The sequence below is a fragment of the Carcharhinus amblyrhynchos genome, chromosome 9, assembly GCF_965287045.1.
Source record: "Carcharhinus amblyrhynchos chromosome 9, sCarAmb.v2.hapA, whole genome shotgun sequence".
NCBI classification, from domain to species: domain Eukaryota; kingdom Metazoa; phylum Chordata; class Chondrichthyes; order Carcharhiniformes; family Carcharhinidae; genus Carcharhinus; species Carcharhinus amblyrhynchos.
This window is the reverse complement of record NC_137332.1, coordinates 49,667,942-49,682,593: the sequence shown is the minus strand read 5'-3', so window position 1 is coordinate 49,682,593 and position 14,652 is coordinate 49,667,942. Positions and strand designations below refer to the sequence as shown.

At 42.7% G+C, this 14,652-nt stretch overlaps 1 protein-coding gene across 5 annotated transcripts in view; it reads right to left on the bottom strand.

The window, feature by feature from the left end:
• dnai4 (dynein axonemal intermediate chain 4) overlaps positions 1-14,652 on the bottom strand; it is a 101,706-nt gene that overhangs the window by 11,343 nt on the left and 75,711 nt on the right. For 4 of the 5 annotated variants that reach the window (XM_080195586.1, XM_080195583.1, XM_080195585.1 and 1 more), the window contains 3 exons: positions 13,962-14,191; positions 5,128-5,278; positions 14-130 (listed from right to left, as the gene is read on the bottom strand). In XM_080195586.1, the coding sequence (XP_080051712.1) occupies positions 14-130; positions 5,128-5,278; positions 13,962-14,191 (498 nt within the window). Of the gene's footprint in view, positions 1-13; positions 131-5,127; positions 5,279-13,961; positions 14,192-14,652 lie in introns of those variants that run through there. The other variant, XM_080195587.1, reaches the window with a different exon arrangement.

The following is a 14,652-nucleotide window of genomic DNA, read 5'->3' as shown; positions in this document are numbered from 1 at the left end:
AAAATTACTCAACTGGATCACAAGTGTTAGCAGCTGCAGCAGCAGCCAGCTCTTCTGCTGAAGCTTTGTAAGAATCACTGATCATCTGGCTAGCCAATGTGGATGTAATGATGTTATCTAATGCAGCCACCTGTAAATGCCAAAGAAAACAAGATATTAACCACTGCGATATAAACGTAATTGAAGTTAGAAAGGTTCAAAACTTCAAAATCCCACAGCTCGATTATACTTATCTCAGATGGCTAAGAAAGAAACAAGGAAATTTGTGAACGCTGATGCTTAATATTAGTGGATCAGTTGAATACCAGTGAACTTTCTGCACTAACTGTGGGAGAGAACACCCATCCAGAAAGAGACACAGCCAGAGTGAGAGTGGGTATCAGGAATTTGGAGCTGAGTCGGAATTGGGTACGGAGGGGAAAGTGGTGCTTCTTGCTTTTTCTCCCCTAGCTTTCCAACTTGTAAATCCTCAGAGACTGGTCTTGCCCTGCTGCACTAGTAGAGGGCAAAGGAAAAGGGCTGATTCACAAGAAGTTGGTACGGTCAGGTATTTAATTCGTTTATCACTTATAGCTTCAAAGGTCTTTTTTGTGGTTGATTGTTCTAAGGGTATATTCAGTAATAACGAGGAGCAGGAAAGAAAGGCCTATGAGAATTGGATATATTCTGATATTGAATAGATCTGATATTAAAAGCTTAACTAATAGGGGGAAGTCATGGTGGGAAAGTCATGGTAGGAAAGCTCCATGCTGTGGTATGCGTGTCATATGCCATGTGGGAAGCTGGCAGTCTTTCCAGTGCCTGAAGCCACATGTGTGCAGGAAGTGTCTCCAGCTACAGCTCCTGAAAGCCTGGGTTTGGGAGCTGGAGTGGCGAATGGGGACACGGAGAATCCGTGAGGTGGAGAGTATCATAGATAGCACATTTAAAGAGGTGGTCAAAACATAGCCTAAGATTCCCCAGGCAGAGCAAGAAGGCAAGGTAGACAATGCCCCTGTGACCATTCCTCTGAAAAACAGATACACTGCTTTGGATACTATTGAGGGGAAAAGAGGCAACAGCCAATTTTATTGTACCATGGTTGGTTCTGCACAGAGGAGAGGAGTAAAAAGTGTGAGAGTGCAATAGTTATAGGGAATCCAATTGTAAGGGGAATAGATAGATGTTTCTATGGCTGCAAACGAGACTCCAGGATAGTATGTGGCTTCCCTGGTGCAAGGGTCAGGATGTCTCGGAGTAGTTACAGCATACTTTGGAGTGGGAGGGTGAACAGCCAGTGGTTGTGGTATATATCAATACCAACAACATAAGTAAAGAAAGGGATGAGGTCATAAAAGCAGAATATAGGGAGTTGGGAAAAAAGTTGAGAAGTTGGACCTTGAAGGTAGTGATCTCAGGATTACCACCAGTGCCATATGCTAGTCAAAGTAGAAATTGTCGGATATTTCGGATTAATGTGTGACTGAAGCAATGGTATGAGCGGAGAGGGGGGACTAATACAAACTGGATGGGTTAGACCTAGACAGGACCAGGACTCATGTCTGAGGGAAACTATTTGCTGGAGTGTTTGGGGAGTGTTTAAACTACAATGACAGGGGAATGGGAACCTATGGAGGGATACAGAGGGGAAATCAAGGATAAAAACCAAGAAAGGGGAATAAGAAAAGTGATCAGCAGTGAAACAAAGAGCCAGATTCAAACAGGGTCTCAGTATAAAGTAGTGGGAATGAGCCCAATGATGCTAAAAAGATGAGCCTAAAGGCTTTGTGCCTCATTGAGTGGAACATTCGCAATGAAATAGATGAATTAATTGCACAAATAGATATAAGTGGGTGTGATATAGTTGGGATTATGGAGATATGGCTGCAGTGACCAGGGTTGGGTACTGAACATCCAGGGGTATTCAGTATTTAGGAAGGACAGACAAAAATGTAAAGAAAGTGGAGTTTTATTGATGGTAAAAGGGGAAATTAGCACCATACTGTAGAAGGATATTATATGGCTGGAGCTGAGAAACACCAAGGGCAAAAAAACATTAGTAGGGGCTGTATACAGACCCCAAAGTGTAGTGGTGCTATTGGTAATGACATTAAATAGGAAATTAGAAAATGCATATGATAAAACAATATCTGTAATTATGGGTGATTTTAATCTGCATATAGAATAGGCAAATGCAGTTAGTCACAATACTGTACAGGAAGAATTCCTGGAGTGCCTATGAAATTGTTTCCTGGACTAATACGTTGAGAAACCAACTAGAGAGCAGGCTATTCTAGACTGGATACTGTGTAATGAGAAAGGAATAATTGACAATCTAGTTATACAAGACTTCTTGGGAATGAGTGACCATAACATGATAGAATTTTTCATCAAGGTGGAAAGAGACATAGTTGATTCTGAAACTAGGGTCCTGAAGGGACTGCAATGATATGGGGCATGAGTTGGCAATGATAGATTGGAAAACATTACTTGAAGAGATGATGGTGGATAGGCAATGACAAACATTTCATGCATGGGTGAAATTGTTTATTCCTGTCTGTCACAAAAGTAAAACTGGAAAGATGGCTAAACCAGGGCTTCCGAGGGAAATTAGATATGTTATTAAATCCAAGGAACAGGCATACAAATTGGTCAAGAGAAATAACAGACTTGAGGATTGGGAGCAGTTTAGAATTCAGCAAAGGAGGACGACCAAGGGACTGATTAAGAAGGGGAAAAAGAAGATGAGAGTAAGCTTGCGAGGAACTATATATTTTAGAAACAGGCGAATTTACAATGCAGAACAAAGAATCGGCACACCAACTGAATACATACTTTGGTTCTGTCTTCATAAAGGAGGACACAAATAAGATACTAGGAATGTCAGGGAACACAGGGGAGTGTGAATGGGAGGAACTGAAGGAGAGAAATGGTGTTGGGGAAACTGATGGAATTGAAGGCTGCAAAATCCCCAGGGGTTCATAATTTACAACCCAGAGTACTTAAGGAAATGGCCTAAGAAATAGTGGATGCATTGGGGTCAATTTACAAGATTCTATACATTCTTGTAAGTTCCTACAGATTGGAGGGTAGCTAATGTAAGCCCACTATTTAAATAGAGACGTAGAGAGAAAACAGGGACTTACAGACCAATAAGCCTGATGTTGATAGTTGAGAAAATTCTTGAGTCCATTATCAAAGATTGTACAGCAAAGCACTTGGAAAACAGTGGCAGGATTGGGCAGAGTCATCATAGATTTATGAAAGAAAAATCACGCTTGCCAAATCTACTGGAATTCTTCGAGGATGTAATTAGTAGAGTTGATGGTTGATTGGGGAGGGTGGAGTCAGTGGATGTGGTTTATTTAGACTTTCAGAAGTCTTTAAATAAAGCTCCAAATAAGAGATTAGAATGTAAAAATAAAGCACATGGGTTTGGGGGCAGTATATTGAAATGGATAGAAAACGGGTTGGCAGACAGGAGGCAAAGAAGGGGAATAAATGGGTCTTTTTCCAAATGGTAGGCAGTGACTTGTGGGCACCGCATGGGTCAGTGCTGGGATCCCGGCTAATCACTATGTATATTAATGATTTAAATAAGGGAACTAAATGTAATATCTCCAAATTTGCAGATGATACAAAGCTGGGTGGGAGAACAAGCTGTGAGGAGGATGCAGAGATCCTTCAGTGTGAGTTGGACAAGTTGAAGGAGTGGGTAAATGATTGGCAGATGCAATATAACTTGGATAAATGTGAGGTTATCCATTTTGATAGCAAAAACAGGAAGGCAGATTACTATCTGAATGGCCATAAATTAGGAGGGAAATGTGCAACGAGACCTGGGTTTCCTCGTACACCAATCATTGGAGACAAGCATGCAGGTGCAGCAGACAAATAGTATGCTGGCCTTCGTAGCAAGAGGATTCAAGTACAGGAACAGAGATGTCTTGATGCAATTATACAGGGCCTTGGTGAGGGACATTACCAAGTCAGTGCAAGAATATGGAGTCATCAGTATGTTAATACCATTTGTTCTTTATATCCATGTGACAGTTCAGATTACTACTTTTGCCTAGATTTATGTTTTGTTGTGAGAGTAAGGGTGAGATTTTGCTAGGTTCTAGGTGGCAAGAATTTTATTGGTAACAGAGTCTCTCAGGATATTGTCCAAGGCCCAATCACCTTCAGCTGCTTGTATACAGAAGATGGATGGTTATTTTAGCCAATGAAGGGCACAGTTGAGGGTGATCCTCCCAGGCTTCCAGCATTTTACCAGTTGCAAAAAAGCCACTTTGCTGTTGAGGACAGCAGCTGCGTGGAGGTTCCATGAGCTGAATTCTACAAGCCATCTGGGGGTAGGCAAACAGATGAGTGCTGCGCCATTGGCCATGATTTTATGAGTGGTGGTGGAGACATGAGGTGAGTTATGCAACAATGACCTAACTGAGGCGCTTAAGTAGGCGATTAATGCCCAGTAAGGGCATCACCATGCCATTGCTCTGAGCATGTTGGACAGCACAACAAGAAGTCTCACAACACTAGGTTAAAGTCCAACAGATTTATTTGGTAGCACAAGCCACAAACTTTCGAAGCACTGCCCCTTCATCAGGTAAGTGGGAATTGTGTTCACAAACAGGGCACATATAGACACAAACTCAATTTACAAGGTAATGGTTGGAACACGAGTCTTTACAGGTAATCAAGTCTTAAAGGTACAGACAATGTGAGGGGAGAGAGGGTTAGGCACAGGTTAAGAGATGTGTATTGTCTTTAGCCAGGACAGTTAGTGAGATTTTGCAAGCCCAGGCAAGTCATGGCGGTTACAGAGAGTAGAAAATCTATTATTTGGAGAATCTAGAGAAAATCTCACTAACTGTCCTGGCTGGAGATTATCTGTAACTCCCATGACTTGCCTGGGCTTGCAAAATCTCACTAACTGTCCTAGCTGGAGACAATACACATCTCTTTAAGCTGTGCTTAACCCTCTCTCCACTCACATTGTCTGTACCTTTAAGACTTGATTATCTGTGCACATCTTTATCTAAGAGAAGATGTGCACAACACATAGGCACTATCAATGCTGGGGATTAGTTAGAAGACAAAAATTTATGTGGTGATGTTAAGTGCTGTGTCCAAAAGGTAACTTACAGAATTATCTTGGTGTAACATATTATGGATCTCATATACCACGACCTCTCCATTGCTGTCACCAACGAGAATACAGTCTGTGTTTTCAGCAAAAAGTATGGTAGACAAACTTAACCCTTCATTAGCTGGGCAGATAATAACAGGATCCAATCTACCGAAGGATGCAATAGCAAAGGAGTACAAGAATGAATATTTTGATTATTTATTCTGGTAATTTTGCACTTAGTACAAAGGAGTACACTTTAAAACCTGTAGATGAATTTTGCAGTCTATTTTTATAAAATGTGTCAGATCACATCTGTATTTCATGGATTTTTAATCACTGACCATCATCCCAATATTCAGATTAAGTTGAACAATCAGAATTGAAAGTAAGTGAAGTCTCTATTCAATCCTTCCCAAATCTCAAAGCAAACGCTGAATCACACTTCGGATGTGAGATTTAAAACCATATAGAGCTTCATAAAGATAAAGTGAACCTTGCTGTTATATTCACCTACTTAACAACAGTACTTATACTTAAGGATAACGGATGTTCCAAAAATATGAAAGGCATTAGATAAATATAACAATAAAGAAAGTTCAGGAAGACAGCATGACTATTTGTAAAAGCTAATTAGGATCCATGTTGCATCATACAGGTGTGAGCTGCCCATCCCAAATATTAGAAACCGGAAGTCGTCACTAGGACGCTTACCGGTAGTTGTAGTTTTTTTTCCCTCAGTTTTATAAGCACCTACCTCCGAGTATCGGCCTCATTGTTCCTGAGGAGCAGCATCGAGAGGCAGCGATTTTTGGGCGTGTGAGGAGGCCGCAAGAAAGGTACATTTTCTGTTTATATTTTTTAACTTTTTATTTCTAGTTTAAAGTCGCGAGTATCGGCGGTTTTTTTAAAATTAGTTAGAAACCGGAAGTCGTCACTAGGACGCTTACCGGTAGTTTAGGTTTTTTTTCCTCTGGTCCCTGACCGTATAAATTAGCACAGAGAGGATACCTGATCCTCTACACTGGTAGAGAATCCCACCCTCCCACCTCCTCTAACCTAATTATAAGTGTGTGGGAAGTTTTTTTAAATTTTTTTTTGTTTTTTTTTCTGCTGGTAATTGTTTCAGGGATGGCAGTTCAGGCAGTAAGCTGCATCTCCTGTGGGATGTATGTGGTGAGGGACTCCAGTAGTGTTTCTGGTGATTTTACCTGTAGGAAGTGTGTTCGATTGCAGCTTCTGGAGGAGCGTGTAAAGGAGCTGGAGGTGGAATTAGAGGAACTCCGCATAATTCGGGAGGTGGAGGCGGACATCGATAGGAGATAAGGAGATAGTCACTCCTAGAAATGAGTCTTGGGTAAATGCCAGGAAGAGGGGAAAGAAGCAATTGGGGGGACAATCCCCTGGGGCTGTTCCCCTCCAAAATAGGTTTTCGGTCCTGGAGGCTACAGTTGAGGAGGAATCAACTGGAGATAGCCAAAGGGAGCAGGTCTCTGGGGGTGAGCCTATTGTGAAAGCTCAGGTGGTTAGGGGATGTAAAAGATTGGGCCTAGTGATTGGGGACTCCACAGTTAGGGGGACGGATAGGAGAGTCGGAAGTAATGGTAGGGACTCAGGGCTGGTGTGTTGCCTCCCAGGGGCTGGGGTCCGGGATGTATCGGAAAGGGTATTCAGGACTCTTAGGGGAGAGGGAGATCAACCCCAAGTTATAGTTCATGTGGGGATGCATGACATAGGGAGGTTAAGGGAAGGGGATATTAAGCAGAAATTTATGGAGTTGGGGTGGAAACTAAACGCCAAGTCAGAAAGAGTGGTTATCTCCGGACTCTTGCCTGTGCCACGGGATAGTTTAGAGCGGAATAGAGAGAGGGAAAGTTTGAACTCGTGGCTGAGGGGATGGTGCAGGAGGGAGGGGTTCAGGTACTTGAGCAATTGGGGCTCATTCTGGGGAAGGTGGGACCTCTATAAGAGTGATGGTCTACACCTGAATCAGAGGGGAACCAATATCCTGGGGGGTAAATTTGCAAAGGCTATGCAGGGAGGTTTAAACTGATTCGGAGGGGGGGGTGGGATCCTGAGTAGAGGGGGTGAAAGTGAGGGGGGAATAGATGGGGACTGCATTGCACAGCATCGTGGGGGTGGGGCGGAGCAGGGCTTGAAATGCGTATACTTTAATGCGAGGAGTATTCGCAATAAAGTGGATGAACTTGCAGCGTGGATCAGTACCTGGGACTTTGATGTTGTGGCCATTTCAGAGACATGGATAGAGCAGGGTCAGGAATGGTTGTTGCAGGTTCCGGGGTTCAAGTGCTTTAGTCAGAGTAGAGAAGGAGGTAGAAGGGGGGGAGGGGTAGCATTATTAGTCAAGGACTGTATCACAGTGTCAGAGAAGAAGTTTGATGAGGACTTGTCTGTTGAGGTAGTATGGGCGGAGATTCGAAATAGGAGAGGAGAGGTCACCCTGTTGGGAGTCTTTTATAGACCTCCTAAAAGTTCTAGAGAGGTTGAGGAAAGGATTGTGGAGACGATCCTGGTTAGGAGTGAAAGTAATAGGGTAATTGTTATGGGGGACTTTAACTTTACTAATATTGATTGGAATTGCTATAGCTCTAGCTTGTTAGAGGGGTCAGTTTTTGTACAAAGCGTGCAGGAAGGTTTTTTGACTCAGTATGTAGATAGGCCAACTAGAAGTGAGGCTATATTGGATTTGGTGCTGGGAAATGAGCCAGACCAGATGCTAGACTTGGAAGTTGGACTAGGGGGCACAGCCTCAAGATAAAGGGGAGGCGGTTTAGAACGGAGTTGAGGAGGAACTTCTTCACTCAAAGGGTGGTGAATCTCTGGAATTCTCTGCCCGTTGAAGTGGTGGAGGCTGCCTCGCTAAATATTTTTAAGAAGCGGGTTGATGGGTTCTTGATAAGAGAGGGGATTAAGGGTTATGGGGAGAGGGCGGGAAAGTGGAACTGAGCCACAACAGATCAGCCATGATCTTATTGAATGGCGGGGCAGGCTCGAAGGGCTGGATGGCCTACTCCTGCTCCTATTTCTTATGTTCTTATTTTGGTGATAGTGACCACAATTCGGTTACGTTCACCTTAGTGATGGAAAGGGATAGGCATGAACCTTGGGTCAGTAGTTTTAGCTGGGGGAAGGGTAATTATGAGGCTATTAGGAGAGAATTAGGAAGCATAGGTTGGACTAGGACACTACAGGGACTGGGAACGTCCGAAATGTGGAGTTTTTTCAAGGAGCAGCTACTGCGAGTCCTTGATAGGTATGTCCCTGTCAGGCAAGGAGGAATTGGCAGAGCTAGGGAACCGTGGTGCACTAAAAAAGTTGATTCGTTGGTTAAAAAGAAAAAGGAGGCTTATGTTCGGATGAGACTTGAGGGCTCAGGTAGTGCACTAGAAAGCTTTAGATTGGCTAGGAGGGAGTTGAAGAGTGAGTTAAGAAGGGCTAAAAGAGGACATGAGAAGACTTTGGCTGATAGGATTAAGGAGAATCCTAAGGCATTCTATAGGTATGTTAAGAACAGAAGGTTGGTTAGGGCAAGATTAGGGCCAGTTACAGACAGCAGAGGGAAGTTGTGTGTGGAACCGGAAGAGATTGGAGAGACATTGAACCAATATTTCTCTTCGGTGTTCACGCAGGGGGACATGAATGTAGCTGAGGAGAACACTGGGTTGCAGGCGTGTAAACTAGACAGTATTGCAGTTGATAAGGGGGATGTGCTGGATATTCTTGAGGGTTTGAAAATAGATAAGTCCCCTGGTCCGGACGGGATTTACCCTAGGATTCTCTGGGAGGCAAGAGAGGTGATTGCAGAGCCTCTGGCTCTGATCTTCAGGTCATCGTTGGTCTCAGGTATAGTACCGGAAGATCGGAGGATAGCGAATGTTGTCCCATTGTTTAAGAAGGGGAACAGAGACTTCCCCGGGAATTATAGACCAGTGAGTCTTACTTCTGTTGTGGGCAAGGTTTTAGAAAAAATTATTAGGGATAGGATTTATAGTTATTTGGAGAGTAATGAATTGATTGAAGATAGTCAGCATGGTTTTGTAGCGGGTAGGTCGTGCCTTACTAACCTTATTGAGTTTTTTGAGAAAGTGACCAAAGAGGTGGATGGGGGTAAGGCAGTTGACGTGGTATATATGGACTTTAGTAAGGCGTTTGATAAGGTTCACCATGGTAGACTTCTGCAGAAAATGCAGATGTATGGGATTGAGGGTAATCTAGGAAATTGGATCAGGAATTGGCTAGCAGATAGGAGACAGAGGGTGGTGGTTGATGGTAAATATTCGTCATGGAGTTCAGTTACGAGTGGTGTGCCTCAGGGGTCTGTTTTGGGGCCACTGCTGTTTGTAATTTTTATTAATGATCTGGATGAGGGTATAGTTGGGTGGATTAGTAAATTTGCTGATGACACCAAAGTCAGAGGTGTGGTAGATTGTGAGGAAGGGTGTCATAGTTTGCAGAGAGACTTAGATAGGTTGCAGAGCCGGGCCGAGAGGTGGCAGATGGAGTTTAATGCGGAGAAGTGTGAGGTAATTCACTTTGGTAGGAATAACAGATGTGTCGAGTATAGGGCTAACGGGAGGACTCTGAGTAGTGTGGATGAACAGAGGGATCTAGGTGTATGTGTACATAGATCCCTGAAAGTTGGGAATCAAGTAGATAAGGTTGTTAAGAAGGCATACGGTGTCTTGGTGTTTATTGGTAGGGGGATTGAATTTAGGAGTCGCAGCGTCATGTTGCAACTGTACACAACTCTGGTGCGGCCGCACTTGGAGTATTATGTGCAGTTCTGGTCCCCACGTTATAGGAAGGATGTGGAGGCTTTGGAGAGGGTGCAGAGGAGGTTTACCAGGATGTTGCCCGGTATGGAGGAGAGGTCCTATGAGGAGAGACTGAGGGATTTGGGGTTGTTTTCGCTAGAAAGAAGGCGGTTAAGAGGGGATCTTATTGAAACATACAAGATGATTAGAGGTTTAGATAGGGTGGATGGTGATAGCCTTTTTCCTCGGATGGAGAAAGCTAGCATGAGGGGGTATGGCTTTAAATTAAGGGGGGGTAGTTATAGGACAGATGTCAGGGGTAGGTTCTTTACCCAGAGGGTGGTGAGGGATTGGAATGCCCTGCCTGCTGCAGTTGTAAATGCGCCTAGTTTGGGGGCGTTTAAGAGATCCGTGGATAGGTTTATGGATGAAAAGGGATTGGTTTAGGTTAGAGGGTCATTGTTTTTTAACTGGTCGGCGCAACATCGTGGGCCGAAGGGCCTGTTCTGCGCTGTAATGTTCTATGTTCTATTACTTGCAATGTGAGGCACCTTTTTGTATTCACACAGTTTAGGAGCCTCACTGCCTTGCACTTATCACTATTCACTCACTATGATTGGCTCAAATTACTGCAGTAGATACTACTACTAGCAGCATTTTATTGACATCTAGTGATGCAAGGGCTAAAAAATTGAGTTTAAATTCCAAAGGTCCCTCCCCAGTAAGAGCAATGGATCACAGAGTGATCAATGTACTCTCCTCCCGTTGTAGTTTAAGGCCAGTGCTTTCCACATTTCTTGATGCCCAGGTGGCAATTTAAGCCATTCCACCAGCAGACCTGTAGCAAAAAGAATCTTCCTCCGTGTTACTCCCTCATATGTCAGGGTCCCTTGGGATCAGGTGAGAACCTGATCACATTGTAAAATGTTATCTACTGCAGGTTGTTTCTTCTCCAATTTCTTCCCTCCTCTCCTGAATGGGCTGAAATCTTTTACTAGAATAGGGTTCCACTGATACTTGCAGTTTTCCAGTACTTGATTGTAATGACTCAGGAAGCCTGACTGTAAAGGAACATAGTTTATTACACAATGCAAAGTAAAACCGCCACCGTGGTATACACACACTAGTTCTTGCCGTGGACTACCCGTCAGTAAGCCCAGTCCTAGGCCTGAGTGTGAAGGGATGCCAGCAGGGTCGCCAAGTTCGATTTGAGTGAATAGGAATGAGATAGAGAATCTGATGAACTGGTGTGGTGACAAGAATCTCTCCCTCAATGTCAACAAAACGAAGGAGATTGTCATCAACTTCAGGAAGCGTAGTGGAGAACATGTCCCTATCTACATCAATGAGGACAAAGTAGAAATGGTCGAGAGCTTCAAGTTTTTAAGTGTCCAAATCATCAACAATCTATCCTGGTCCCCCCATGCTGACACTATAATTAAGAAAGTCCACCAATGCCTCTATTTTCTCAGAAGGTTAAGGAAATTTGGCACGTTAGTTACACGGTAGCACAGTGATTAGTTCTGCTGCTTCACAGCTCCAGGGACCTGGGTTCGATTCCCAGCTTGAGTCACTGTCTGTGTGGGGTTTGCACATTCTCCTTGTGTCTGCGTGGGTTACCTCCAGGTGCTCCTGTTTCCTCCCACAGTCCAAAGATGTGCAGGTTAGGTTGATTGGCCATGCTTAAATAGCCCCTTAGTGTTCTACGTATAGATTAGAGGGAATTGTGTGTAAAACATGTAGGGATATAGGTATAGGGCCTGAGTGGGGTTGTGGTTGGTGCAGACTCGATGGGCCAAATGGCCTCTCTCTGTACTGTAGGGTTTCTATGATTTCTATGATGACTGTCACTAAATTTTACAGATGCACTATAGAGAGCATTCTTTCTGGTTGTATCAGTTTGAAATGGCTCCTGCTCTGCCCAAGACTGCAAGAAACTACAAAAGGTCATGGATGTAACCCGATCTATCACGCAAACCAGCCTCACATCCACTGATTCCGTCTACTTTTCCATTACCTTGGCAAAGCAGCCAGCATAAGTAAGGACCCCACACACCTCGGACATCCTCTCTTCCACCTTCTTTCGTTGGGAAAAAGATACAAAAGTCTGAGGTCACGTACCAACCAACTCAAGAATAGTTTCTTCCCTGCTGCTACCTGACTTTTGAATGGACCTACCCCACATTAAATTGATCTTTCTCTACACTCTAGCTATGACTGTATCACTACATCCTGCACTCTCTCCTTTCCTTTTCTATAAGCAGTATGCCTTGTCCTTTATAGTGTGCAAGAAACAATACTGTTAATTAATACGTGACAATAATAAATCAAATCAAAATACGGGGGCAGTCTTCCACATCTGCATCATAAGCTTCCAATTTCCCAAATAGTAGCATTTTCAATATTTTCCTCTCACTATTTTAGTGGCTTCATTGAAAGGCAAGATTGTCGGAAACTTATCTTGTTTTCTGTCGCCAATGTAATGAGTCAGGATGACCCACTGAAAAGGAATATAGTTTATTACAGAATGCAAAGTAAAACTACTACCATAGTGTACATACACCAGTCTCTACCTGGACTGCAGTACAGTCATGTGCCTGCCTTATGAAAGGTTCAGGTAATGAGTTCCAGTTGGGGTAATGAGTTCCAGTTGGGTTGCCACTGCATACAACCAGGGGAACTCATACTCAACAATCCCTAAAGAGAGAGCAATCAATAATTCCCCATGAAACTCGTGGAGGTTATTCACCTAAGCAAAGGCTATTTATTATGTGATCCTAGGCAGCGAAAATTAACAGTGTTTTTGACGATGGCAGACAATACAGTCAAGTCTTTTAAACATGGACTGTGCTCATATGGAAGCTTGTAGAATTGGTGTTCTTCATTTAAAATTGGACACTGATTAACTGTTAAGATGGCAGCCAGAGATTCAGGTTCAACTCAGTCTATCAAGCTTCAGGAAAGTTGTAAATTGAACCATAATCGATAGGAGGTCTTCTCCTTGAATAAACATGCTGAGACAGCACTCCTTTTTTGGAATTCACAACTGCATTATTCAAAACTTACTTCAAACAGCAAGCCAATGGATAGCTAGACTTCATGTCTCCAGATTTGCAATGCAACAAAGGGAAGTTGATGAGGTCAGCTATCTACAAGTTTAATGTGAAAGACCACCACCTACTTACTCTTATATACCAATGCCTGTTGGCCATGAGTCTGAAACTGGTTATCTGATACTGAAATCCTTTTATTCCAAGTTTCCAAAGGGATCTGATGGCAGTCTGCAGAGTAACACTGGCGAGGCAGCACCTTAAGAGAAAGGCTATACCACCTTTGCCTTTTAAGAACCATCAGGCTGGGAGGTTTTTAAAAGCCTTCCACCCCCTTTCCAAAGCTCCATGTTCATTTGTAAGGAAAGTTGATCTTCTAATACAATAATTGTGAGTGCATAACTTCATGACCCACTGAACATCCTTATCTTCAAAGTAATCCTGGTATCCTACCTGCTAGTCATTTGAATTTATCAGAGCTACAATTTAAGAATGTGAAGATGTTTCCTGCTTCACTGGAGTCACAATGATATGCAAACTGTTAATTCTTTGGGGTTAGTACTTGTCGAAGTGCATTCCATCTTTACTCTGCTGGTACTAATGGTGGTGGTAAAACTGATGGGGATTTAAAAATACAGACATATATCACCTTAAAAAAAATCACACTAATTGCAGGCAGAAAGTGGGATAATTGGGAATATCAAATTCTCTTTCTTCCCCTATCTGTATTAAAGAAATTATTTGGTCAAAAATGGTATTTCTGGTGGATTTAAACTATCTTCCTGCCTTCCCATGCCCCAATGTGCCCTAGTCAAATGGCAGCTAAGACTAATTGCAGAACTTCAAATGCTTTCTTGGGTGGGTTAATTAACTCAGCACAGACCAAATATCAAAACTAAGACCTTCTAGATGGGCTGTCTTTGTAAAGATACCAGAAGCCACCTTCATCAACTGAGAAACATATGTTTCCAAGATTAACAGCAACTCTTAATCAACAATATTTGAATAGGCAAGATAAATACTGACATGCTAACAGCAAGGTCCCAGATTTCCACTCTGTCCTCATTCACTGCTCCAAACACAGTGGCAGTCTTTGGTGACCACATGATGTCATGCACAGCCTTTGTAATAGTCGAAGAAAAGCGGAGAACTGGTTTCAGGACTTCCTGACTCCACATATGAATGGACCAATCAGCAGAGCAACTCAGAAAAGTTTCGGAAGAAAATGGTGACCATGCTACTTTATATACTGGCCCCTTGAATAGAAATATAAAACAGACAGTCTTACACATCATGAAAACTAGTTAATAAACTTGACATATTGATGTTGATTATTTGTCTGAGTATTCTACCCATTTTCCTCTTCAGGTTTATAAAAACATCATCCTAATCACTCTTTCTTCTTTCTCCACTTCCATATTCAAATCTGGATTCATTACATAATTTTTAGTTCCAATTGTGTTGTTTCCAGGATTTTAAAAATGTGCAGTTTCTTACTTCCCTGTCCTTTCCTTTTATAATTTAAAGATTTCTAAAATTAAGACTATTAATACCAACCAATTGATTCCTATCTGCTATTTTTTCATCCTTGGTTGGTCCTGTAGTACAAGCTTTGGCTCTTCATCCAGATTTCCCATGAAAATAGGTCATATTTCATTTACTGAAATGAATTCAGTGAGTTATTCACAAGATGGCGCTGGAGCTAGGCGACTTCTTG